Below are 24485 nucleotides of genomic sequence, written 5' to 3'. Positions count from 1 at the left end.
GTGGGGACACGCTCATCTTTTACAACAGCACCACCAGAGAAGAGTCTCTCTCTAGGCTCTAACAAAGCAACAACCACTTTGTTGGGAGACTTGTTCTCAAAGACCCATCACTGAAGCCAACGCCACAACCCCAGATCGCCGGACTCCGTCATGGAACACCGGCCAAGTGTTAAATTCAGGCCGGCACCGGCGGGGTTTCCGGGGTGAATGCAAAGGAAAAGGAAAAAAGCTGTCATAGCCTTGGAAAATGAAGAAACAGAAATAGAAGCCGAAAACAGTACTGCGTTTTTTTTTTATCTTCTTCTTTTCGTGTTCCAATGGCGGCTACCAACACCACGCCACCCATTGACTCATCTTCTGCTGAAGAACTCACAGCGAAGGCTGTGCACAAGAGGTACGAAGGGTTGGTGATGGTTCGAACCAAGGCCATAAAGGGAAAGGGAGCTTGGTACTGGGCTCACCTAGAGCCCTTGTTGGTGCACAACAATGATACTGGTTTGCCCAAAGCCGTGAAGCTCAGGTGCTCGCTCTGCGAAGCCGTTTTCTCCGCGTCGAACCCGTCTCGGACGGCTTCGGAGCATCTCAAGAGAGGAACGTGTCCCAATTTCAATTCTGTGCCCAAACCCATTTCCTCAATATCACCTTCTTCCATGGCTTCGCCTTCTTCTTCGGTGCAACACAACCACCGTAAGCGTAGTAGCTCCTCCAGTGGTGGCGGTGGCGGTGGCGTGGGTGGGGGTGGTTCTTCTGCTTCGTACCAAGTTTCACCGCTGGCGATGGTCGATCCGTCGCGATTCTGCGGTGAGCTGGCATACTCGCCGGCGGTGTCGACTACTGTTGTGACTGCCAGTACCGGGTCTTTGTTGCCTCAGCAGCATTTGATGTTATCAGGTGGAAAAGAGGACCTGGGAGCTTTAGCCATGTTGGAAGATAGTGTGAAGAAGCTCAAGAGTCCCAAAACTTCACCTGGCCCAGCTTTGAGCAAAACCCAGATTGATTCTGCTTTTGATTTTCTTGCTGATTGGCTCTATGAGTCTTGTGGGTCTGTCTCTTTCTCAAGCCTCGACCACCCGAAATTTCGGGCGTTTCTCAATCAAGTCGGATTGCCGGCGATTTCTCGGAGGGAGTTCGCTGGTCCTAGATTGGATGCCAAGTTCGAAGAAGCCAAGGCTGAGTCAGAAGCTAGAATTCGAGACGCCATGTTCTTTCAAATTGCCTCTGATGGTTGGCAACCAAAGCATCATGGGTTTCTGGGTGCAGAAAATTTGGTGAATTTAACTGTGAATCTCCCAAATGGGACTAGTGTTTTCAGGAGGGCAGTGTTTGTTAGTGGGAATGTTCCTCCCAAGTATGCGGAGGAGGTTTTGTGGGAGACAATTACAGGCATTTGCGGGAATGCTGTGCAGCAATGTGTAGGGGTAGTTGCAGACAAGTTTAAGGCCAAGGCATTGAAGAATTTAGAGAATCAGAATCATTGGATGGTTAATCTTTCTTGCCAGTATCAAGGGTTCAATAGTTTGATTAAGGATTTTAGCAAAGAGCTTCCTTTATTTCAGAAAGTCACTGAGAATTGTTTGAAGGTTGCAAATTTTGTTAATAACCACTCTCAAGTTCGTAACATCTTTCAGAAGTATCAGTTGCAGGAGTACAGGCATGTTGAATTACTAAGAGTACCAGTTCGAGAGCATGAGAAATTGAACTTTGAACCTGTGTACACAATGCTGGAGGATATATTGAATTCAGCTCGAGCACTACAGTTGGTTCTTATAGATGAATCATATAAGATAGTATCAGTAGAGGACCCAATTGCCAGAGAATTTGCAGAGATGGGAAGAGATATGAGGTTTTGGAGTGAATTGGAAGCGGTGCATTCACTGGTTAAATTGATCAAGGAAATGGCTCAGGAAATTGAGACAGAAAGGCCACTAGTTGGGCAATGCCTCCCACTTTGGAATGAGCTTAGAGCAAAGGTGAAGGACTGGTGTTCCAAGTTCCACATTGATGAAGCACCTGTGGAGAAGGTGATTGACAGGCGGTTCAAAAAGAACTATCACCCAGCTTGGGCCGCTGCCTTTATACTTGATCCACTTTATTTGATTAGGGACACTAGTGGGAAGTACCTTCCGCCATTCAAATGTTTGACACCCGATCAGGAGAAAGATGTGGACAAGCTCATAACTCGGCTTGTATCGAGGGAGGAGGCTCATATTGCGCTAATGGAGCTCATGAAATGGAGAACGGATGGGCTCGAACCAGTCTACGCGCAGGCTGTTCAGTTGAAGGAGAGGGACCCCATTACCGGAAAAATGAAAACTGCAAACCCTCAGAGCAGCAGGCTTGTGTGGGAAACTTACCTCACGGAGTTCAAGTCACTAGCAAAAGTTGCAGTTAGGCTTATCTTCCTTCATGCAACCTCATGTGGATTTAAGTGCAATTTGTCTTTCTTGAGATGGGTTTGCGCCAATGGGCACTCAAGGGCAGGCATGTACAGGGCTCAGAAGATGATATTCATTGCAGCCCATTCCAAGCTTGAAAGGCGGGATTTTTCCAATGATGAAGATAAGGATGCAGAGCTCCTGGCCTCCACAAATGGTGAGGATGATGTGCTAAATGAAGTTTTTGTTGATTCATCCTCAGTGTAATGTTTTTTCTCCTCCTCCATTAGAATTTAAATTTGTAGGATTTATTGAATTCTTTCTGCTACTTCTTTTTTCTTTTTATTTTGTACTTGTTTACTTACTCTTTAGAGGATTTTGGGTCTCGGGTGGGAGGAATAGGGACATTGATAGGGAATTGAATTTTGTATTGCCATTACTAAGCCACATGGTTCAAGCCATTGCCCACCTCTCACCCTAGAATGATGTGGAGTTCTTGGATTTGCAAAACAGAAACTCTTCTTGTTTGTAAAGATAGAGAATGCTGCATAAACAGTAGTTCAGGACAGGAAGAATGTTGTAACATTTTGGTTCCTTGAGTAATTTGGGATGAATAATATTTCTAAGGGGGAAGTTTTTTTATTTCTCCTTTGATTTATACATCAATCTTCACAACAAGCACCAATTTGTGGTCATGAATTAGTACTTATTTTTCTCTTCAGGATGGATGGAAAATCAATATGAGTATTTCTTTTGCAATGCATAAATCAGTTTCTTCTTTCTAAAGCTTGCTATTTAGTTTCAAAACTGCAATTTATAAATATTCATAGGCATTTTTCATGTTTCTTAACATGATATTGTGATTTAGATTTTTTGCAGCCATCATTTGCCTTCTAAAACTCTTCATCACATTTTTTTTCTATAGAATCATGTGACATTGAAGGTAGCTGATGTTTAAGTTTGAAGTCAATGCAAGTCTGAAATTGCGCACTAGTTTGAATTTGTTCAAGAACAGACATTCATATGGATACCTTATTAGGTCATCTCATAGTTCCTTATTTTACAAGCATGATATACTATTTTTGCACAGTCTTATGTGTCTATTTTTGACTGCATGTGCCGATTGGATGGAGCCATTGGAGAAGGCTTGGAGGTTTTTTTGCCTGAAAACCCTTCAATCTCCATTCTTTTTTGTACTAGAACTTTTGGGTCTTTTGCTGGTCCTTTATTTGCTAATATAGAGGCCTCTTTCTAACTATTGTTGGGATGGGGACCAAAACTAGTACTTTTGAACCTTACTATCTCAACTTCTAGTGAAATTCCAACCTAAAGTTGGCAGACTCCAGGTTTTGGTTCAGTATGCACTATCAAAACCAGTACTTCAATGACCTTTACCATACTCACATCTAGCGAGATTCCAAAACTAGGTACTGTTCTTACCTCCATTGAGCAGCTTTTCCCACCATGGATAGATTTTTTTTTTTGGCTATCTGTTTTGCTATCTTGGCAGTTAAAAGCTGAATCATATTCAAAGCAAGGTTCAAACTCCTTGTAGCTGGAAATTCTCAGCTTCTGCTGTTTTTTCTTTTCTGTTTTCTGTTCATCTTTCATGCTTTTAATTTCTCTTGACCAGAAATTTGACCGCATTTGCATTCATCATTGTGGCTGTGCGTTTGAAATGTCAAAATTGGAAAAAAGAGCTATTGGTTTTACAATTGTTTTACACTTGGGTATAAATTAAACATTGGGGAGAAAAAATTAAATGCTTTGTTTCATCTGAAGTCTTAAGGTAAAATATCATGCTAAAATCGTATTGTTGATGGCAGAAACAATGGACAAAAATATTGTTGGACTGGAGATGCCGCCATGAGATGCGTGATTGTTAATGGAGATGGTTGTAGCATGATTAAAGAGGAACTTATAGAAGGGATCCAAGGGAGGACTTGATTTGAAAATTTTTGCCTTGGAGGCGTCTTTTTGTAAGAGGCCAGAGGTTGCTGGAACTGGTTGGGTGGATGGCAAGCCAGGTTTAGCTATGTGGGTCAACAACCTCGGAGGGGCCTGAGGGCAAATCTTTCTAGCTGGAGGAGCACTTCTCACTGTTTTCATCTCATCCACATCTTCTGGTTTTTGTGCCTTTGAGAGAGTGGAGCCCCACCATGAAGGAAGTGGAAGTCTTTTTCTTGGCTGTGGTCGTCATGGAGAGAGAGATCAGGGTCCTTCCATCAAATCATCTTTGGGTAACTTCTCTTTTAAACATTCCAAAGCTCGTGACGTCCATGCAGAGTCATTGGGTGATGCTCCCCCATGATTGTGAGAAAGGTCCTGAGAGGACCCCAAAGCAAAGGAGGCCTGTCGGCATGAAACAACACAGAAGATGCTTGATAGTGATTATGCAACCAATTTCAACTAATTTTTCTGCTTCCGTGTATCTCTGAGACTTGAAATATCTATATAGCTTCCTTAGCAGGAATTGCTGCATTGTTGGTGGAGGTGGTGCTTTTATCCACATTTCCTCCTTTTCTATCTCCGATCCTCAATCATGTTTTTACAATTTCCTTAAAGCACTATCAAGATTACTGGTACTGGGTTGGTGTCTATTTATCTCTAAAGAATCTTTACAGGTGTATTTGCCGGAATACAAATAATTTCCCTTTGGTGCTTGCTACATTCTACATTTTGTATTATTCTGCAGAAAGTATGGAATTGTGTTTTCTTCTTGTCTCAGAATTTTATCTACGTCTCTCCGTGGACCCCCTCCTCTGTACAATTATTTGGTCAAAAGGCCTCTGCAAAATAACCCATGCTGGGAAAATTGGGAGAGTGAAGATCTGAGGCCACTTTTCTCTTGTAATAATGTCACAATTTTCTATTCTCAGCTAGGCATTGGATTATGATTCTGTTTTAATCAATTGGCTCAAGCTACAAGTAGAAGAGGGTCTTAAAGTTTAGATATGCTTTACAGTTTTCAGATACAACCAGTCCTATTAATTTTTTTTGTAGCCCACCAAAGGGTGTTGGGACACCAAATGGAAATGAATTTGCCAAATTTTCTCATTCTTTTCCACCAAACGTTGGCACTTTACATGACCAACTTTTGTTGTATTCATCTTACATAAATTTATGTGGAATGTTACTGTGTGAGCCTCTGCTTTCACACCAGAGAGAGCCATTTGGTAAAATTGGAAATGGTAGACATGGAATTGATGCACTGAGATAAGCATCTTTTGGTAATGAGTAACCCAAGTAGATTTAAGAGATTTGGCATCTTTTGGTAATAAGTAAAAAATCCAAGTAGGATTTCAAACAAAACAAATCCGTACCTTATCACCCCATAAAGCAATTTTGAAGCCTCTCTCTCTCTCTCTCTCTCTCTCTCTCTCTCTCTCTCTCTCCACTGATGGATTTCAGATTCACCCTACCCACCTTCACAAACAGTAGAAAGGTGAAAAACTAGAAAAGAAAAAAAAAATCAAATGGGGCTTCCACTTTTGGCAAGTGAGGAAGTGTGTAGAAAAGTAGAGTTAATGGAGTAGAGTATTATTTTACCTTTGAGGGGGGTGGGGGGGTAGGGGAGGAAGGGAGGTGGGGGTCTCCTTATTGCTCAGTGGAGAGACACAAATTCTTGTCGGCAGAGCTTACTAACACTGACTTCTCACCAAACTCTAATAAGAGCGAGTATTAGATGGTGGTATGCCTCACTCCACTCATTTTTCTTTGTAAAAGGAGAGAGAGGAGAGATAATGATTAGTATAGGACGACACCCCTTCTCTTTATACAAGAATCTTCCCCTCCTCCAATGCTCCACATACACACAGATAGAAAGAGATAGAGATCGACAGATACCTCACTTCCTAATCCTAATCTATCACCACCCCTTTTCCCACCCTCCTCCATCTCTGTATATTTTTTTACTCACATTTTTAGCCTATGCTTTAATCATCAGGGTTAACATAATGGCTCTTTGTCAAGTCAAGTCCACATACACTCAACCGTAACCAAAAACCAGACTAAAATGTTGTTGCTGTCACTCTTTTTAATTTGTATTTCAAATATGAACGGTTCGAGAGAGATCAGCCCGGCATTAAAATAAAATCAAGTGGCAAGAAAGCGCGTTGTATATCACAAAACGCTCTAAAAATGTGTATCGGGTGTGTCACGTCGTTGTTAATAAGTGGTCCATGGACCACATACTGATAGTTTTTTTTTTTTTTTCATGAATGCCAGCCAAGGGCTGCTCCTAAGGCTTCATTGACAAAGCAGTAGAGTAAACAGCTGCCTTTTCGGAAAGGAAGATACGATCTACTTTAATTTCACTGTGCTCTCACATGGTACACTATTTTTAAGCCTTTGTTTTGAGCGTCCTCTTAAAAATGCTGCCAAAAAGTCTACTTTCTTTGCCATATTTTTCACCAACCTCCAGCTTGATGTTTTTTTAATGCGTGTCCTTGTATTACAAAATTTCTGAATACAGTTGGTGGTCCTGCTACCCGAATCCTCCTAATTTGCATGTACATATATGAGGCTTTTGCATGATTACTCTTGTTATTTGGCATACTTCCCATTTATGCTCTCATATTCTCATGATTCTCTTTTGGTCTTCACATGTCTTGTTCTTAAGCTTCCAGACAAATTCCCATCTTCCTTTCATACTCCTCAACATGCATGCCTCAACCACACTTCTCAAAATCATTTTTTGTCACCACTCGTTTCTAGATATGTATACCATCCCACCAGAGGGATGGTATATGTAAGGCCGGTGTTGACAATTATTCCTTGAGCATTGTCTTAGGTCACCCTGCTAGGAAAAGGATTAAAGGAGTTGGAGGAAAGACGGAAGGGTAATGAACATCCGCTCAGTTGTTTTACCTACCTCTTTACAGCTAGCAGTCATGTCAGATGGCACTTTTAAACTTCAGTGATTCTGACATAGTAGTCAAGCACCACTTCACACCACTCTGCTTTACTCGCTTCTTCTTTCTTCGAGTGTTCATTATTTCCTCCAGCATATTTTAATTTCCCAGCTCCTGTACGCTACAATGGTAGTAGTAAATGTAAGCCAGCCACAGCCCACAGGGACGGACCCCTTTAAATTGAGTAGACTAACGGCTAAGTCAACCGACAATTTTTTAAAATTACTTGGACAAATAAACATGATGACACCCTAACAGTTCCCAATAATCCTCTGCCGGCGTTTAAATTCAAGAATCAAAACCATGGGTGGGTTTACTGGGTGGGAATTCCAGAAGAGGATGAAAGGGTCACGTGAGAGGTCCCCAAAACACGTGAGGGTGAATTTTGAAGTATACCACAATTATTATTTGGGTGGAGCAATCGAGGCACCTATCATACTGGTGCAACTTTTACAGTGGGTCTAAGCAACTGGGTGGGTCCTACCCACCACCTAATAATTATAATGTGATGTATTTGGAATCATAATACCTGACCCAGTATATTTATTGGTAATCATATGGGGCCTACTGTAGGCAGTATCGTGGGCAGTTGTACATCAGAGCCGTTGAGCTTGTTGACTGAGTTGTCAATCTTGAATTTTTTGGCAACGGGTAGGTCCCATAGCGGATTCGTGAGACTTTTGTCACTTTCAAACTTGAGATTGCTGTCTCAGCGATTTAAGGTTTCGTTGTTGGAAGTGAGTCCACCAAATGAGTGGCTGTAATTGAACTGGGACCAGAGTTTCAACCCCGAAACGGCACCGTTTCGTCTGGAGGTAAGTATGAAGTACCCCCTTGCCGTCTTGGCAGAATCATTTTTATAGATGTCCACGCTCCCATCGCCTCCGCCTGCCGAATGCTTCTTCTAGTCACGTGCGTAACAACTGTTTTTGAAAGATCCATGGAATGGAATCTCTTCAGTCAATGTCCGTACCCATGACGCATTACTTTGTGGCTCCGTGACGTCATTTTGGCTCCTCGAAAAATATACCTTCATTGTTTATAGTTATAGGAAAATAGTATGATGAAATTCCAGAAATCTCCCCACGGTTTGACTTTATTACATGGTCCGTACTCTTTTTTTAACACCACTGCCCTTCACGTCTGGCGCTGAATATAATAGGAATATCCTGATGTCACACGCTGCTTTGCACTTGTCTGACGTAGCCCTTTTAACTTACCTTTAATTTAGAAATAAACTAAAGTAAAATTAGGATTAATTATTGTAATTATATAGCTAATTGTAATTTAATGCTTTAATAAAAATTAATTTAAACGAAATTGAATCTTATGGAATCATGCAAAGATAGAAAAACTTGAACCAATGATGAGAGAAAATGAAAAAATATAAATAAATAAAAAAAGGGCAGGCGCGGCTCGCGGAGGGGACATGGCTTATTTCTCACGTGCCTTAACAGTGAGAGGCACGTGTGGACATCCGACATGGAAGCAGGTGGGATCTGGTGCGACAACACTCATGGCACAATGTGGGTGGGAGTGGGTATGAGTGCCCTTTTTTTTTTTTTTTTCTTCCTCTCTTTAATTTTTTTTTATTTTAATATTTTAAATTTTCATGCAAATGATCCCTCCTTAACCTCCCCCATCGATATAATTTTTTCTTAATATAGTTTCGGTTAACACTTCGCTTTCACGGACAACGAACCAAATCATTGCTACCATGCTCTCCACTTATTTCACAGAATTTGTTATTATTATGATAAATAATTCTCCTAATCTCCATCCCCAATTTATAATTAATAATTATAGTCAGTATAACCAAACAATGGAGGGGACAATATTTTATAATATTTAAGGGGTTGGTCCATTACCTTTCCTTTTTTCTTTTTCAAAAATATAATAATTAAATGTGTTTTTATATGTTAGTATGTTGAAAATGAGGGCTTCGCTTTTGCTAGCTTTGTGGGGGAAAATTTTCCAATTAACATAATGTGATTGAGTACCATTATTATACTTTTTCTTTTATGCCTTTTTTAAGCGGTCAATCATGCTTTGATTTAGTTTTTCGATGAAGTGGCCAAACTGCCCTTGCTCTTCCGGACTTGAATTTAATTGCGGGAGGGGAGTATCGTCTTTCTGCAATGTCGGTCCGCTTTTGAGAAGAAAAGAGTAGAAAATGAGATTTGGTGGGTATATTTTTGAAAGTTTATGGGGTTGCTTAGAACAAAAGAAAATTCGTTCGATTGCTCGCCTGCCTGCCTGCCTGCCTGCAGTGTTTAGCGCGTTCACATGCTGCGAGTGTAAAATACACACATGATTGGAATTCGTGTGGGAGCGTGTTGCACGTGAGATGAGAAGAAGCTAGCGAGGATGAGAGGTTTAGTGGGGAGAATTTTAAATGAAAGATGGTCGTTGTTTTATTAGAAGTGGCGTTTGTCGTATAGCCAAGATCCTAGCAGATTCTCACCATTTCATACGAAGCTAATAATTCCCATTAGAATAAATTAAAATTCAAAATTCCATGGGGATAAAACTCGAATAGGACCGCAAAAGCCGAGGATACTTATACCCCTCACATGCACACCATCCCCAAAAGCTGATGTTTGTCATTTGCTTGTTTCTTAGTTTTAATCTTTGGAAAATATACCTTGTTGTTCCCAGATTATCCCAACTTTTACCCACAATCAAAGTCTAGTTTTTGTAAGACTCTATGTGATGTCAACGGTAAGCAAAAGGGTGATGAAGAAGGATCAAAAAGCGCGATGTTTGAGACTCAGACGACGAGTTAAGTCCGCCCAGCCCAAGGTCATCTCCACACATTGGGCCTGTTCAGTAATGAAAAAGGAAGCCCAGCCCAAGTTCCCTTTCAGGCTAAAAGTCTAGGCCCAGAAAAATTCATGGGCTGAGGGCTCGGGATTATATTTCAATTGAAAAGCACGTGTCGTTTCTTCGGCCCATTAAATTTCGGTGTCGGTCATATCTAGGAGTGAGCTTGGATGGGTAGGTCCATTCAGCCCTAACGCAATATTAACTTTGGGTGAGCTTGGACAAGCATTAATTTTTTTCAACTTAGAATTTAATACTTTTATAATATTTATAATTTATATTATTCCATATATTAATACTTATTTTATTCATTGTCTTTGTAGATTGTTAAGAAGTATCAAATTATAATTATTTTCTTATTTTTATATAAAAATATATATAAATTCATTCTATTTTATTTATTATTATATTAAAATTTTATTAAATTTTAATATAAATATATAAAGAAAATTTTCATCATCCGATAATCAATTCAATCAACTAAAATCTAACTCGATCAACTCGAACTTATAAAAAAAAATGATGTTGGATTATGTTTGAATCAATTTTATACCTCGCATTAGAGATTAAATTAATTAAGTTCTTAAATAAAGATCATCCGGGCATCCCAAGTTCCAACCCTAAATTATCCAGTGATGTGGGCCAGAGCATGGCTAGGGAAGGTGCCTGTTCCGACGTCATACTTAATCATACCCAACGATTAACTGTCACCCTGACCAAAAGAGTTGAGCTGTGGACGTGTCCATTTCAAAGCCACAGATTTAACGGTCTCATTTCCCTCGCTTTTTGGCCGATCTTCTGCTGCAGACTTCAGTAGTCACACCTGGCTCACTTTAGCCTTCTTCGAACTCTCTTCCCTACGCTTACCGCGCACCTTAGCAGGCACTCTAGGGTTTTCTCATCCATGGCCTCTCCATCTTCAGCCCTTAACAAATCGTCCATGGTTCAACAGGGAAGAATCAGGGTTTTGAAGGAAGGATCCACGCCGTCTGGTCGAGATGCGGGTCCCGTAGTCTACTGGATGTTTAGAGATCAACGGTTGAGAGACAACTGGGCATTGATCCACGCCGTTGATCAGGCCAACAAAGCCAATGTTCCTGTGGCTATAGCCTTCAATCTGTTCGATCAGTTCTTGGGGGCCAAAGCTCGGCAGTTAGGGTTTATGTTGAGAGGTTTGCGACTTCTCCATCGTGATCTCGAACAAACTCTTCAGATTCCGTTTTTCTTGTTTCAGGCATATACCTTCGAAATATCGGCTAGTCTTTTAGATTCCCATTCTGTTTGGTTGCCGGGAAACTGGGAAAAATGAAAGATTTTTTATTTTTATTTTCTTGCCAAATTGGTTATTTGTATGACAAGTGAGTGAGAAAGGCGGTGGTGTTTGTTTTTTGGCTGAATAGAAAAAGCTAAACTTTTCAATCACAAGTTCACTTTAGTTATGATGGTTAATATCTTACTTTTAGCTTACTATTCAGCCAAAAAACAAACACCACCTTTAAACTAACTACCAAAGTTATATAATGTTACGGTTCAGTTTTTGGTTTTCTAAGCAATCTGTTGAATGGAAATTTTGTTATGTTTGAGAGTTTTAATTTCTTTCTTCTTTCTACTCCCGGCAACCAAATAGAGCATTATATTTAGGAACTTATTATTTTGTGCGTTCGTTCATTTTAGGGGGAAGCTATAGAAACTATTCCCAATTTTCTTAGGGAATATGGAGCTTCACTTCTTGTAACGGACTTCTCACCTTTACGTGAAGTTCAGAAATGGAAAGAGGAAATTTGCAAGAGGGTGGGGAAAAAAGTGTCCTTGCATGAAGTTGATGCTCACAATATTGTGCCTACTTGGGTTGCATCGGAGAAATTGGAGTATAGTGCTAGGACTATAAGGGGTAAGATCAATAAACTACTTCCTGAGTATCTCATTGATTTTCCAACATTACAACCTCCGAGTGTAAAATGGGCTGGCACGAATCAGTCCATAGATTGGGATGACCTGATTACTGAAGTTTTGAGGTAAAATTTCATTCAAATTTGGTGGAAATGAGTTTAGGTTGATTCTTTGAAACTGTGATATTAATGGTAGTTTTATCTGGCTAGGGAAGGGGCAGAAGTCCCTGAAATCAAATGGTGTGAATCAGGAGAAAATGCAGCAGTGGAAATATTGATGGGAAGTAAAAATGGGTTCCTGACAAAGAGGTTGAAGAATTATTCTACAGACCGGAATAACCCATTAAAGCCTGGAGCGCTCTCTGGTCTCTCTCCATATTTGCATTTTGGACAAATATCTGCACAGCGGTGTGCCTTAGAGGCAAAAAAAATTCAGAAAAATTGCCCTCAGGTCTGTGGTGTAAGATCTTGGGGTTGATTCTGTGGCTTTAATCTTAGTTTAAGAATCTGATAGTTGATTTTGATATGAATAAACCTCCTTGAAAGCTGAAATAGCCTCATTGAGTGTCAATATAACACATGCTCCCCACAATTTGCATTTGTTTGTTCCTCATTTGTTGTTCAGTAGTTATATCTGCTTTCTAGCTCAATCTGCCTGCACCCATTATTTTGAAGGCAGTTGATGTGTTCTTGGAGGAGTTGATTGTGCGGAGGGAACTTGCTGATAACTTTTGCTTCTACCAGCCTCGATATAATTCATTACAGGGGGCATGGGAATGGGCGCGTAAGACCTTGATGGACCATGCCTCTGACAAGCGAGAACATATCTATACGTGAGTGGAATGGCCTTTTTTTTCTTATTGCTTATGGCTAAGGCAGATGGAGTTTTCTCTTTGTTACTCGTTGATTTTCGAGTAGGGTGATCAAACTTTTGAAATGGTTATAATCTGCAGGAAGGAGCAACTGGAGAATGCACAAACTGCCGATCCTGTAAGCTGAAATTTCAAAGATTGTTTTTTTTAAATGCTGTTCGGTTTAAAGAATCTTGATGTTTTAAGGTTTATTTCATGGTTGTCATACCTTAACAAGGCCCATTACTGGGATTTCCATTTGCATTATTAAAGTACTGAAGCCTACACCATCTCTATATCTTATCATTGTCTTGATAATTTATCTATGCTATTATTGTAATTATTAAATTGCAATTTCAGCTCTGGAACGCTTCTCAGTTGGAGATGGTTCATTATGGGAAGATGCATGGTTTTATGCGGCAAGTAACTTCTTAATGACTACATTCCTTTTCTTGGTTGCAACTTCTGGAATATCTTATAATATCTCTTTCATTCCTGTGTTTTTTTCTCTCTTTCGATTATGGGGGTGGGGAAGCTACTGTTTACTATTATTATTATTATTATAGTTCTTCTTCTTCTTATTATTATTATTCTCTTGAACCTTGAAACTGTATTTCAAGACCCCTGTTTCTCTGATAAGAAAATCTCTGTAACAATATCATTGTAAGTAAAGTTTTATTTTGACAAATATCATCTGTTCTGTTTTGTTAGTTTTCAATGTTGTTTTATGTTTTTATGACATTTTATGTTTTTATATGTTTTTATGATGATCCTCAGATCCTATAAAAAACGTTATCAGAGCCAAATTACTATTCTTAGGCTTGTTCAGTGAAGTCAAGTTAAAACTTAGTTAAACTAAATTAAGGAATAATGTTGGTCAGCCTTAGACTGTTGGTAGAAAAGGGTGGTCCCATTGGGCCTTAATCTCAGTCCAGCAAAAGTTTTAATAAGATTTAAATAAAATGAGTAATTTATTAAGAAGGCTTATAGATAGTAATGGTACTAATATTATGTCTAGAATGGATAGTAATTTTTATTTTTTAGAAACTGCTTCAAGACTAGACAATCAAGCAAACTTTTCAATGGAAAAAATGGAAAATTATTACAAAATTGGTCAATACCAAATCAAGACATTAAGACTATATTTGTGTAGGACAAGAACAAGAAGCAGTTCAACTTCTTAATCCTAAAGATATACCACATTTAAAGAAAAATTACAGATTACTTCACATAGGATCTATACATGTTGTTAAACCATTAACAAAACTAGGATTAAACAAACCTGTTTGTGTTTGTTTAGGAGATGCAAGACATAACAATTTTGGAGATTCAGTAAGTGGGCTATTGGAATCAAACATGGTCCATCGACCAATTTATTTCAATTGTTATCCTAATCTAACATTAAGTTCTATAGATGATGAGTCCCCTTTACAAAGCTTAGTTCTTCATATTCAAACTAAAGGATATGACCTAGATTCAAGACCCAAATATTTACAAAATATATTATAAAGCTTTGACAACTTCACTCAATCCCAGATGCTTGATGTCATCTCCTTTGGGAAAAACTTTGATATTCCAAGCAAATGATGGACATCCATCAACAAAGGTTCCTATGTGGTTGGCATAGGAACAGTTTGCAACTTCAAAATGGGATTTCAAAAATCAAGCACCCCTTAAAAATTTGAAAATATGCAACCTGCCTATTATATTGAAGACAGAGAAGGGATAATAACCATAGAATTCTCTCCTTCAACCTCTAGGAATCAAGACTATAAATCAAGAGCTTCTTCCTTTAGATTTTCTTTTAGTTATACACCTACAAGAAATAGGAATCAAGAATTATAAGGAGTAAAATTTCAACCTAATATTCCAAGACCATTCTGTCAAGAAAATGAATTCCCAAGACGTTCCCCCACTTAGTCTCAAATTTAGGTAGACCTCTTGAACCAAGACAATTATTCACAATACCTAAAATTTTTGAGATTAACAAGGATTATTAGATTTGAATTTCTATTAGAAAGCAATAAAGAAAAGAGAAAATGGTTCTTTTCAAAATTCTCCCAAGAAAAAAGAAACAAATTTAGAGAAGAATACTATAAATATATGGAAGAACATCAAGTATGTATTCCTATGTTTATTAGGTTTGAAATCAATGCCTTTAATAAAAAAAAATAGAATATCCTTTTATTACAAAATCTATAATGTGGAAGTAATAGCTCCACCTTTTAAAATTATTTACAAAAAGGAAGACGAAACAAGATGATCTTAACAAGATGAGTGATCTTAAGTGATATTAAAATTATTCAATAACAAAATAACTATACAAATCAAATATTAAAAATGTTAGTTGGTCAAGTAAATAGAATAGAAGACAATAAAGTTGAAAAGCACCTCAATTGATCCACTTCTTAATGAACTTATTAAAAAATTAGAAAAAATTGAAATATTTACCCCTTCTTCTAATACTATTAATACCTTAGAAAACCTTCAAATTAACCATAGAAGAATTTGAAAATATATTCAAATTTGATGAAGAGTTGCAATAAAATTAATAATCATCAATCAAAACCTAAAACAAGAAATTATTATCCTAGATGAACTCTTACTTACATGTAACATGAAGAAGGAAGTCATTTCACTTAATCAAAATATGATAGGAAAGGAATATTTGAATGAAATACATATGGAAAAAGCGAACATCGAATATTTAATACTCATCAAGAAACGATAATGACGATTGTTGCCTACAAAGTAAGAAAAAATACAGATCACATGATTGCATATCATTTAGTTGTAGGATTCACAGGACAATTAAAATGATGGTGGGATAACATTCTCAGTCATCAAGACCGCAATTATATTTTAAATGTTGTAAAATAAGAAGATCAATGTGATATCCCATATCAATTAAGGGAAGAAGTTCCTCGTATTACATATGCAGTGCTCTTCTTTACCGTGTAGAGGCATTTTAAAGCTATGAGGGTCCATTCTGCCCAAAATGGACAATATCCACATGAAAGGGAAAAAATCATTACAAATAGTACTAAAGTTGGTCCCTAATCTTGATGTAAGACTTTGTTTGTTTGACCTTACTGTAGTAACCTTGCAATCTTGTGGGATACAAAAAATACATTGTTTCTACATAGGAAAGTGAATGTGATATATCCCATATTGGTTAGGAGAAGAAATTTTTGACACTATATATACATAGTGAGCTCCTTTTAACTATGTAGATGTGTTTAAGCTTTGAGAGCCTATTGAACCCAATGAGTCTAAAGCGGATAATATCTACATAAAAGGGAGAGGGTTGTTATAATCAATTTCAAGATGTTGTAAATACCTTAATAAATGTACTAACAAAACATTTCTTAGGAGAAGTCTTTAGAGTGGGATATTGAATTAACTTTAGAATTAGATTTTGAGGGAATCGGTATTTTCCTATTGATCTACATAGCCCATGCTCGAGCTTATATTCCTTGGGGATAGAGTTTATGAGGGTTGTATGAGTTTTTAATTCACATGTGTATATAAGGGTACTTTGGTAAATATGGAAGGTTGCATAGGAGCTTATGAACGGAATCTCTAAATTGAGCTAATTGATTAATTGGAGCCAAATTTTGTTAATTAATTAATTAGGATCCTTTTTGGGTTAAATTAAGTGACTGAAGCCCAAGGTGGGCTCAAATCACTAAAGCCGAAGGGAAGTCTATAAATACCCCATCTTAATGGTTAAGGCTTTAGCCTTGCTTCTTGTCCACTTAGAGAGAGAACCCTAACCTCCAATCTCTATGAGATTTCTACCATCTCTGTGTCTAGTTCAAGGAAGAACCATTGGGCGGAAGACTCTACGTTTATAAAAGATCTTCTATGGATTTGGTACTTTCCATACTGACAGGAATTGATCTAAGAATGTCTAGATCTGATGTAATTGATTCCAAAGGATTAGATCTAGATCCTAAACGGCTTTTATTGCTTATTTGTTTCTGTTGCTAGGATCTAGAGAGCCTTAGGAAGATTGCATACACCTAACTGATCCAAGGCTAGGGAATGGAGTAACTCAAATTTCCCCCTACATAAATGTCCTGGTTTTCCACATTTATGGGAGTCTTAGATTCAGATTTTTTTTATAGTTTATAGTTTTTGTTGTTTCTCATTTTTCTCTTTAGTGCATTGTCTTTTATGGTTTTTATAATATTTATGATATTTTTTCTTTCTTTTTTCTTTTTTGGCAGAGGAGGAGTTAGGGTTTCATTCATGCACTGAGCACAAAAGGATCCTAACTCCTTTTTACTATATTTGAATTCTTTTTGAATTCTTGCATTAATTTTTAACAAAGAGCATAAAGATAAAACTTTTTGATTTATATAATTAATAATTTCTCCAATACGTTAAGGCTTCATAAGTAATTACACCATCAAATTTTTCTTTGATCCTAAGTTTGACTCTTTCTGGAAATACCCTTGGAAGACCATCTGTAAATCTGTCTTTTCGGTGAGGTTGATTACCATCTGTTCTGGTTTTATTATTATTATTACAATGCTGTGATGTTCTGGACAGTGTCACATCTTTCTGTTTGATTGCATCATAGTTTGAATATACTTATGGAAACATTTAACTATTTGATGCATTAGCTTGATTATTGAGTTTCCAAGTTTTTCGAGATCTTGATTCTGTTGCCATTAAAACCAAATGTATAGTTGATAATGCCTTCTACCCTAGAGTAGTTTATTGCAGTTTTTAGGTTTTTTGTTGGAGATATATTTTGTGGGTTTAAACCAAAAAGAGAAAAAACATTTGCAGGATGTATTGGGCAAAGAAGATCCTTGAATGGACCAGAGGACCTGAAGAAGCCCTTGCAATATCAATTTATTTGAACGACAAGGTAAGTTAACTGAAATGCCAGCGTGCTACCATGAATGCTGTTACCCTAACTCTCAGCAAGTTTCTTTACATATAATGCATCTGCATGCAGTATGAAATAGATGGGAGGGATCCAAATGGATATGTTGGCTGCATGTGGTCGATCTGTGGTGTTCATGACCAGGTTTGACTCTTTCTATGTGTCTGTGGCTCTCAGTGTAGAGAAGCATGCACCTATTTTAACTGAAAATACAAAGCAAGTCACTAAAACTCTGCTGTGAGGTAAGATGATGATGCACCATAGGAACAGAATGAACCATAGATATTAGGTATCAAAAGCAATCCTATCTTCTTTTTGAATAAAGAAACAAGGCTTCCAAAATTAAGTCCCTGGCCATTTTGATACATGAATATTGAGTCATTGGCTCTCTTTTCAGGGTTGGCAAGAGCGACAGATATTTGGGAAAATTCGCTACATGAACTATGCAGGCTGCAAGAGGAAATTTGATGTTGATGGATACATTGCATATGTTAAGAGGCTAGTTACTGAAACCAAGAAGAGGAAAGCAGAAAGCTCTCTAGGTAAGGAAGCAAAAGAACTTCGTGTTTGAAATCTCAAGGAATCAGATTGGATGTGGGAGAACCACTGAAAACAAAATTTCATGCTTCCTATCTGGTGGATCACTTACACTATAGAAAAAAAGGTTAGTAGCATGTAGGCATTAGTTTTTATGACAAGGAGTCTGCTAATTTTTTCTTAGCCCACAGTTCTGAGACCATTGGCTTTTGTTGTCTTCTTTTGGCTCTGACAAAAAATTACCACTATTTTTCAAAATGGCCCTGATAAATGTATTTATATCAAGCAAAAAGAATGGTACCTCGTCTTAATTGTGAATCTTTCATTGAAATGGATGTTAGTGACAGTGGCTTTAGGCTTTGGAATTAGTATTTGCTGTTAGTTTAGCTTGGGTGTAAGGATCTCTCATAATGTTCAGAATATGTTATCTATCTTATATTCATCTGTAAGGTAGCCTTATAGGGTGAATATCATGGGGCTATTAAGCTGTTACAAGAAATCTTGTACAACAAATTGTGCTTTATACCTTCTAAATCATTTTTTCTGATTGAATTTTTGTATAAGCTCACATTTATATTTAATATGTCATGCATCTTTAGCCATTTGGACTGATAAGTTCACATATTTACCAATTTACTGAGTATAGTACTCATCAATTTACTAGTGAGTATAGCTTTGTGTAGATGGCTTCTTTCCATTTTAGTCAATTTCTCTATTGACATTCTTTTACATTTTATAGTTTGGGATGTTCATAATTTCTACCACTTGGAAATAAAAACCGTTATCAATAAGAATATCATTTTGATTCTATCTTTTTTACTAACCTTTTTCATAGGGTTTTCTTTAAGTTTTCGTCTTCTAAGGAATTTAGAATCAGCTAGTTTGCACACCAAGGATATGTCTTAGAAAAACTTGCTATTACATGAATTAATTGTTTTGTGGGTACATCAACACTTGTTTTTCTTAGGGGGTTATCTGACATTGACACTTTTTATGTCAATACATGCATTTGGTGATTGATTTGCAATTCTTTGAAATTGAATATCCTTTCAACTTCTCACCCACATTTCAAGAATTGTTGTAGTAAGGATGATCTTTGATCTTCCTTTAGAGTCCCATTGAAACCAAATCAAACCACAAGATCTTGAACTTTCTTCAACAAACCAATCTAAAATCTCTTTGGATCAAACCCTCCTCAATCTATAATCACAAGCTAAACACCAATCCAAGTTGCAGATGATATCATTTCCTAAAGATTAATTATGAGGTCATTATTGTAATATGACTATTAGAATTATTTTAGGGAGTAGTATGTTGCTGTTTCAATTTATTACTTCTAAATTAATAAAAGAATGACAGGAGAGAACACATTCCCTTCTCTTATTCCATGTTCTTTAACATGATATGACAGCAAGTTTTAAACCCTGACTCCTTGTTGCAAACTGGATTTCAATTGGACATGGTCTTTTTGCTCATTTTGTTATTCAACTAAGTTACTCCATTATGTCATTTGTTTAAATGGTTTCTAATAGCAATCTTGTTCTTAGGAGTTAAACTCAAGAAAATGTGATTTCTCTTATTGAAAACTATGGCCAACTATTGGGTGCTTATAGTGGGAACAATTGAAGAAGCAAAGTTTCTCTATGCTTTAAGTAGTAAAATTTTTCAATGGTCTAAGTCCCAAATATACAAATCTCTGAAATGTTTTCAGAATTGGATCAATCACTGAATCAAGAAAGTTATTAAATCACGTTTCGTTGGTTGAATTAATAGTTCAACTGCGATCGAATTGCGATATCTGTATTATTTCATAAAAATATTATTTGTATAGTATTAAAAATAAAAATAATTATAAAAATTAAGAATATGTAAATAATTACAAACATAGTAATATTTTTTTTTAATCTTTGATATTATTAAAAAAATCATGGTAAGAATAATATAAGTATATAAAATATTTTTTATTTTATTAAATAAAACATCTATAAGATTTACGTATGAAGATATATTCATAATTGAAGAAAAATTTTATTATTTAATTTTATCAACATGCTAAAGCTAAATATTTTATTATTTTACTAATTTTTATACATAAATTAATAATTAAACATTACCTATAGCAAACCACCCTTCACTATGAAATATTTGTTGATATTGAATTCATGACTACCTTCTTTTAGACCTCCTTTTTACCATAAGATAAAAACATGTATGCTAGTGTCATATATGATTGTTCTTAAGAAGGTAATGTCTGCTGTAACACTAGCAGTCTCTTTTTCAGATTTTCTACAACTATAACGATCGTACTATAATAGTCATCGTATTTGAGATTGCATTTGTATTTGCATCCATTGTCACCTTCGTACGCATCTAAAATCCCAAATATTAATTATTTTTATTTTGTTAATAATTAAAAATCAGGATAACGTTGTAAAAATATCGTTGGGAAGGTGTGTGCATGTCCCTGAAATTCTTGATTTGACTAGTCATCACAACATCTTATGTTTATATTATCACAAATAAATATAAATGGAAGAAAATGCAGAAGAAAGAATATTTCATATAAAAATTAATTATTTAAATTTATTAAATATAGGTAATAATAGAAAAGTCTTTTTAAAGAATATATTCTAATTGGAAAATATAAAGAAATTATTTGATATATGGTATAGGAGACTTCGTATTTTTATAGTTTGTTTATTTGTGAAAAGAAATTAAAGACAATTAAAGATTTATAATAATTAATAAGTAAATAAATTATTTAAAATTTTTATAAAAAAAATATATATTAAATAAATATGTAGAAAGAAGGTTAAACAAATATGGAAATAGAATAATAAATTAGAAAATAAAAATCATTTACATATGCATTTATTTTATTTATTTATTATTATTTTAGTATTTATCATATTTATCATTCAATTCTCTACTACTTTTAAATGTTTGAGCAAATAAAATATTAAGATAAAAATGAATAAATTGGTAGTTTATCTTTTCACCTAACAACAAGTGGATGATATTTATAACCTTCCCCATCAGATTTATATAAGAGTCTCTGTATTTTAAAACTGTTAATATTTTTGAGTTTAAAATAGATAATATTTATAATTATAGGGTTTTTTACAAAAATAAGTGGGGTTTAGAGGAAAATTATAAACTTTTAAAAGCAAAATATTTATATAAATTTTATATATGTTGTAAGAACCATTTTATTAAGTTGCAATTTGCAATTTGTCTGCATTCTGAAGGATGGGTCACTTCATGGAGTTCCGTGCATTTTCTTGAGTCTTCTCTTGCTCCTGTTTTCAAGTGCCAAATTCCTAGAAGTTGAATCATTTTTGTCTTAATTTGAATGTGAGACAGAGAGGGCTTTTGGGCTTATTATCAACCTATGAGATGTCTGTTCAAAGACGTCTATTGGGCATTCCACGGGGCCGACTTTGACATTTTCAAATTTCAACAGCTCCGCGTCAGTCTTTGGGTCTAGTTCATCCAATAATCTGAGGCCCAAGCCTATCACATGTGCGACTCTACCCAAACCCAAGGAAGTTCCAAGTGCATATGTCATGGATTAGCGAAAATGCCTTGACGTATGCTGCTTCCTCACGACCTGCGACCATACATGGCAACCAATTTCATGCTTTGACAGCCCAGTCCCTCCCAAACATCAACAACAATCAGCTGGTTCTGGGTCGGAATTACAACCAACTGGCTATATACTGGTGCTGCAATGTCGATCCATAGAGAACCACGATCGTCCATAGTCCATAGACCACTTGCATTTCTTTTAATACAATGGTGCACTCTGCGGTGTTCAGGACCTTGATTCATTTAGATGCATATGAATGAATCTAAATTTGCAGGTTGCTTGTAGGGTGAAGGGACAAGTGACAATTTTCCCAAATGACAAAAAGATAAAAATAAAAGATGACAGACTCCAACTGAATTTATGGGAGAAGTTGTGAGTGTACCAACCTGTTGGGACTAGTCATCAGGATCGGGATTCAACCTCTTGTCGTACTAGCTTATGGTAAAACTTGTGTAGAACCCACAGCTACCACAACGCATGTGCCCATGCACAACCAGTCCTTGTCAAAAGACACAATACAATGCCTCCTTGTACAGCATGGGCAGGACGTTTCGGCTGAACCTTACATGGTGGGTTGGCACTCGGCCGAATGCCAACAGAGACAAGCGGCACCCATAACAAAAACAATAGTAAATCAAATTATGGAAGTTCCAAATCTCATTCACGAGAGTATATACATACCCATCATCCATATCCAATGAGAAAACGTTATCTCAATGGATCATTGCTAGCTATGCAAGTTGGGCTAAGCCCTAGAGGAAAAAGGGAATGGAAGAGACAAAAGAGACCAGAGTGGACCAAACAGAGAATAAAACAAAGGGAACAAGAAAATGCCAAATCCTGCTTTGACCTAAGAATCCCAAATCCCGAACGCACCAATTTCACATCATCACCATAAACATAACCATAACCATAACCATGTTATAGAATAATGGTAACCAACATCAAAATTATCACAAGAACCCAAAAAGTTGTAACTAAATTGTAGGGGTTAAGGGCACACCCCTGTCTTGATTATTATCATTAAAGTACCTGCACAGGACCTTGCACTTGACCACGTTGCCATAAACATAGAACCCCGGGTGCCACCATGATCCGGACCATGGCTGGGACCAGCCTCCGAGCCTTGTCTCCACCCATGTCGTCCATGTACACAGTGTCAAACTTCGTCCCAGTCTCAACTCTAAAGATTGGCAAGCTCGGGTGCACCGACATGGCCAGAAGGTGCACCAGCCACACGCTCTTGGAGGCTGAGAAGAACGCCTGTAGCAGCGGCTCAGTCCAAGCACGGTTCCAAGCCAGCATAGCCACGATCTCACTCATCTTCCTGTCACAGAATTTACTGAACTCCTCGCTGAAGTGCCTCGTTCCTTTGTTCAACACTTCATCCCATGTTAGCCCTTGTAGAATGTTGAATGACGCGTAGTTCGCTTCGCATCGTTCTATTGGGTTTAGAATTTGATTGGAAGCATTCTTCTGGAATCCAACCGACTCGAAGTCTTCGAAGAAGGCCTTGCTCAGCAAAGCTTCTAGGTAGACGAGGAGGGTTCTAGGGTTCTTGGAGAGCGAAAGTTTTACATCGTAAGGTTGAAGGAGGAGTGATATTCTCTCGTAGACTTTACCTCCAATTTGCCGGAGTTGCAAAGTGAGCGATCGGCTGAGGAGTCGAATCGAAGAGCGGGCTTCTGATACTGCTACCAAGAAATGTTCGATCACCTTATCGTGATCGCGAATTTTGAAATGATTCGCTTCGATTTGTTGATCTTTCCTTGGCCGGTACGGTGAATTGCCGCTACAAACGTCAAGTCCCGACTTTAAATTGTGGCAGTAGACTTCGAGCTTGTTCAGCTTTTTCTCCAATTCAGCCATGGAGTACTTGAGCCGAGAAGCTTCGAGGAGAGCTTCGTCTCTCTTCCTCGTAGCTTGAATGAGCTTGTGGGAGAGCTCCGCCACGGCGATCTTCCAGTGCTCTTCTCTTGCCGTCCACGATGTATCTGACGTCCTCGGACTCTTCCTTGTAAACGACGAGAGTATCGATTTGAAGATACCGTTGGGGCTTGCGAGCGACGACGAGTTCCGATTCATGCCGACGTTGTCCAGGGGAACCACGGAGATCTTTTTCCCGGGCGCTTGGCCGACACTTATTGCAAGAGACCGCACGGTCGTCTTCGGAAAGACTGTCCGAATCCGTACGTTTTCTGGTAGACTGTTTTCCATTTTTGTCAGATTTATGGATGGGCGTCGGATGGTGTTTTGAAGGGTCTCCTTTGTCTGTACAAGAACTTGGAGTCACTTCGTCTTCTTGTTCTTCCCTTTCGCACTCTTGAATCTGCAGACGATAAACGAAGAATCAAAAACCAAAATCCTAAGTTTAGCCCCACTTGTTTTCCAATAAATAAATAAAAAACATAAAAATGCCTGAAATTGTTTTCCCGAGAAACAAACAAGGAGTCAGGGGTCAGGGTTATACTTACAGGAGTGAAGTGAGGAGACCGGGGAGAGGGCGGAGGGCGCGAAGGGGAGGCTCTAGAGGAAGACGGAGAAGAAGAAGAAGATGATGGAGCCATGGTTCAATTATCTATCAAATTTTATCTTATTGGTTTCATCT

At 37.5% G+C, this 24485-nt stretch overlaps 2 protein-coding genes and 1 pseudogene across 5 annotated transcripts; 2 read left to right on the top strand and 1 right to left on the bottom strand.

Annotated features, from left to right (window-relative positions):
* Positions 1–17: 17 nt before the first annotated feature.
* On the top strand, positions 18–5326 carry LOC117933455. Of its 3 annotated transcripts, none has more exons than XM_034854825.1 (2): positions 18–2638; positions 4202–5326. In XM_034854825.1, the coding sequence occupies exons 1-2, from the start codon at positions 318–320 to the stop codon at positions 4320–4322; spliced, it is 2442 nt and encodes an 813-aa protein (XP_034710716.1). In that variant the 5' UTR covers positions 18–317; the 3' UTR covers positions 4323–5326. The 3 variants fall into 3 exon arrangements, with proteins under 3 accessions (XP_034710716.1, XP_034710732.1, XP_034710723.1); XM_034854841.1 differs by having other exon boundaries at positions 18–2592; positions 4202–4331; XM_034854832.1 differs by lacking the exon at positions 4202–5326 and having other exon boundaries at positions 18–3035.
* Positions 5327–10875: 5549 nt separating this feature from the next.
* Positions 10876–18844, top strand: LOC117906981 (deoxyribodipyrimidine photo-lyase). 2 transcript variants are annotated; one of them, XM_034820289.1, is made up of 9 exons: positions 10876–11345; positions 11786–12002; positions 12216–12451; positions 12676–12833; positions 12954–12990; positions 13212–13270; positions 17652–17733; positions 17824–17895; positions 18149–18844. In XM_034820289.1, exons 1-9 carry the CDS (start codon positions 11016–11018, stop codon positions 18320–18322), a joined length of 1365 nt encoding a protein of 454 aa, XP_034676180.1. In that variant the 5' UTR covers positions 10876–11015; the 3' UTR covers positions 18323–18844. The 2 variants fall into 2 exon arrangements, with proteins under 2 accessions (XP_034676180.1, XP_034676175.1); XM_034820284.1 differs by having other exon boundaries at positions 10877–11345; positions 11786–12126; positions 12211–12451.
* A 3648-nt stretch (positions 18845–22492) lies between these two features.
* On the bottom strand, positions 22493–24485 carry LOC117907487 (annotated as a pseudogene).

This window comes from Vitis riparia, chromosome 2, assembly GCF_004353265.1.
Source record: "Vitis riparia cultivar Riparia Gloire de Montpellier isolate 1030 chromosome 2, EGFV_Vit.rip_1.0, whole genome shotgun sequence".
NCBI classification, from domain to species: Eukaryota; Viridiplantae; Streptophyta; class Magnoliopsida; order Vitales; family Vitaceae; genus Vitis; species Vitis riparia.
This window is presented reverse-complemented; position numbering and strand designations above follow the sequence as displayed.

What these genes read in the sequence shown, in the direction of transcription:
- LOC117906981 (XM_034820284.1), top strand. Translation starts at nt 11,016, where the DNA reads ATGGCCTCTCCATCTTCAGCCCTTAACAAATCGTCCATGGTTCAACAG. An exon ending in TTCAGAAAAATTGCCCTCAG is followed by an intron (nt 12,452 to 12,675) that starts GTCTGTGGTGTA and finishes ATTATTTTGAAG; the next exon opens with GCAGTTGATGTGTTCTTGGA. An exon ending in AAGCGAGAACATATCTATAC is followed by an intron (nt 12,834 to 12,953) that starts GTGAGTGGAATG and finishes TATAATCTGCAG; the next exon opens with GAAGGAGCAACTGGAGAATG.
- LOC117933455 (XM_034854825.1), top strand. Translation starts at nt 318, where the DNA reads ATGGCGGCTACCAACACCACGCCACCCATTGACTCATCTTCTGCTGAA. An exon ending in TTTGTTGATTCATCCTCAGT is followed by an intron (nt 2,639 to 4,201) that starts GTAATGTTTTTT and finishes TGTTGATGGCAG; the next exon opens with AAACAATGGACAAAAATATT.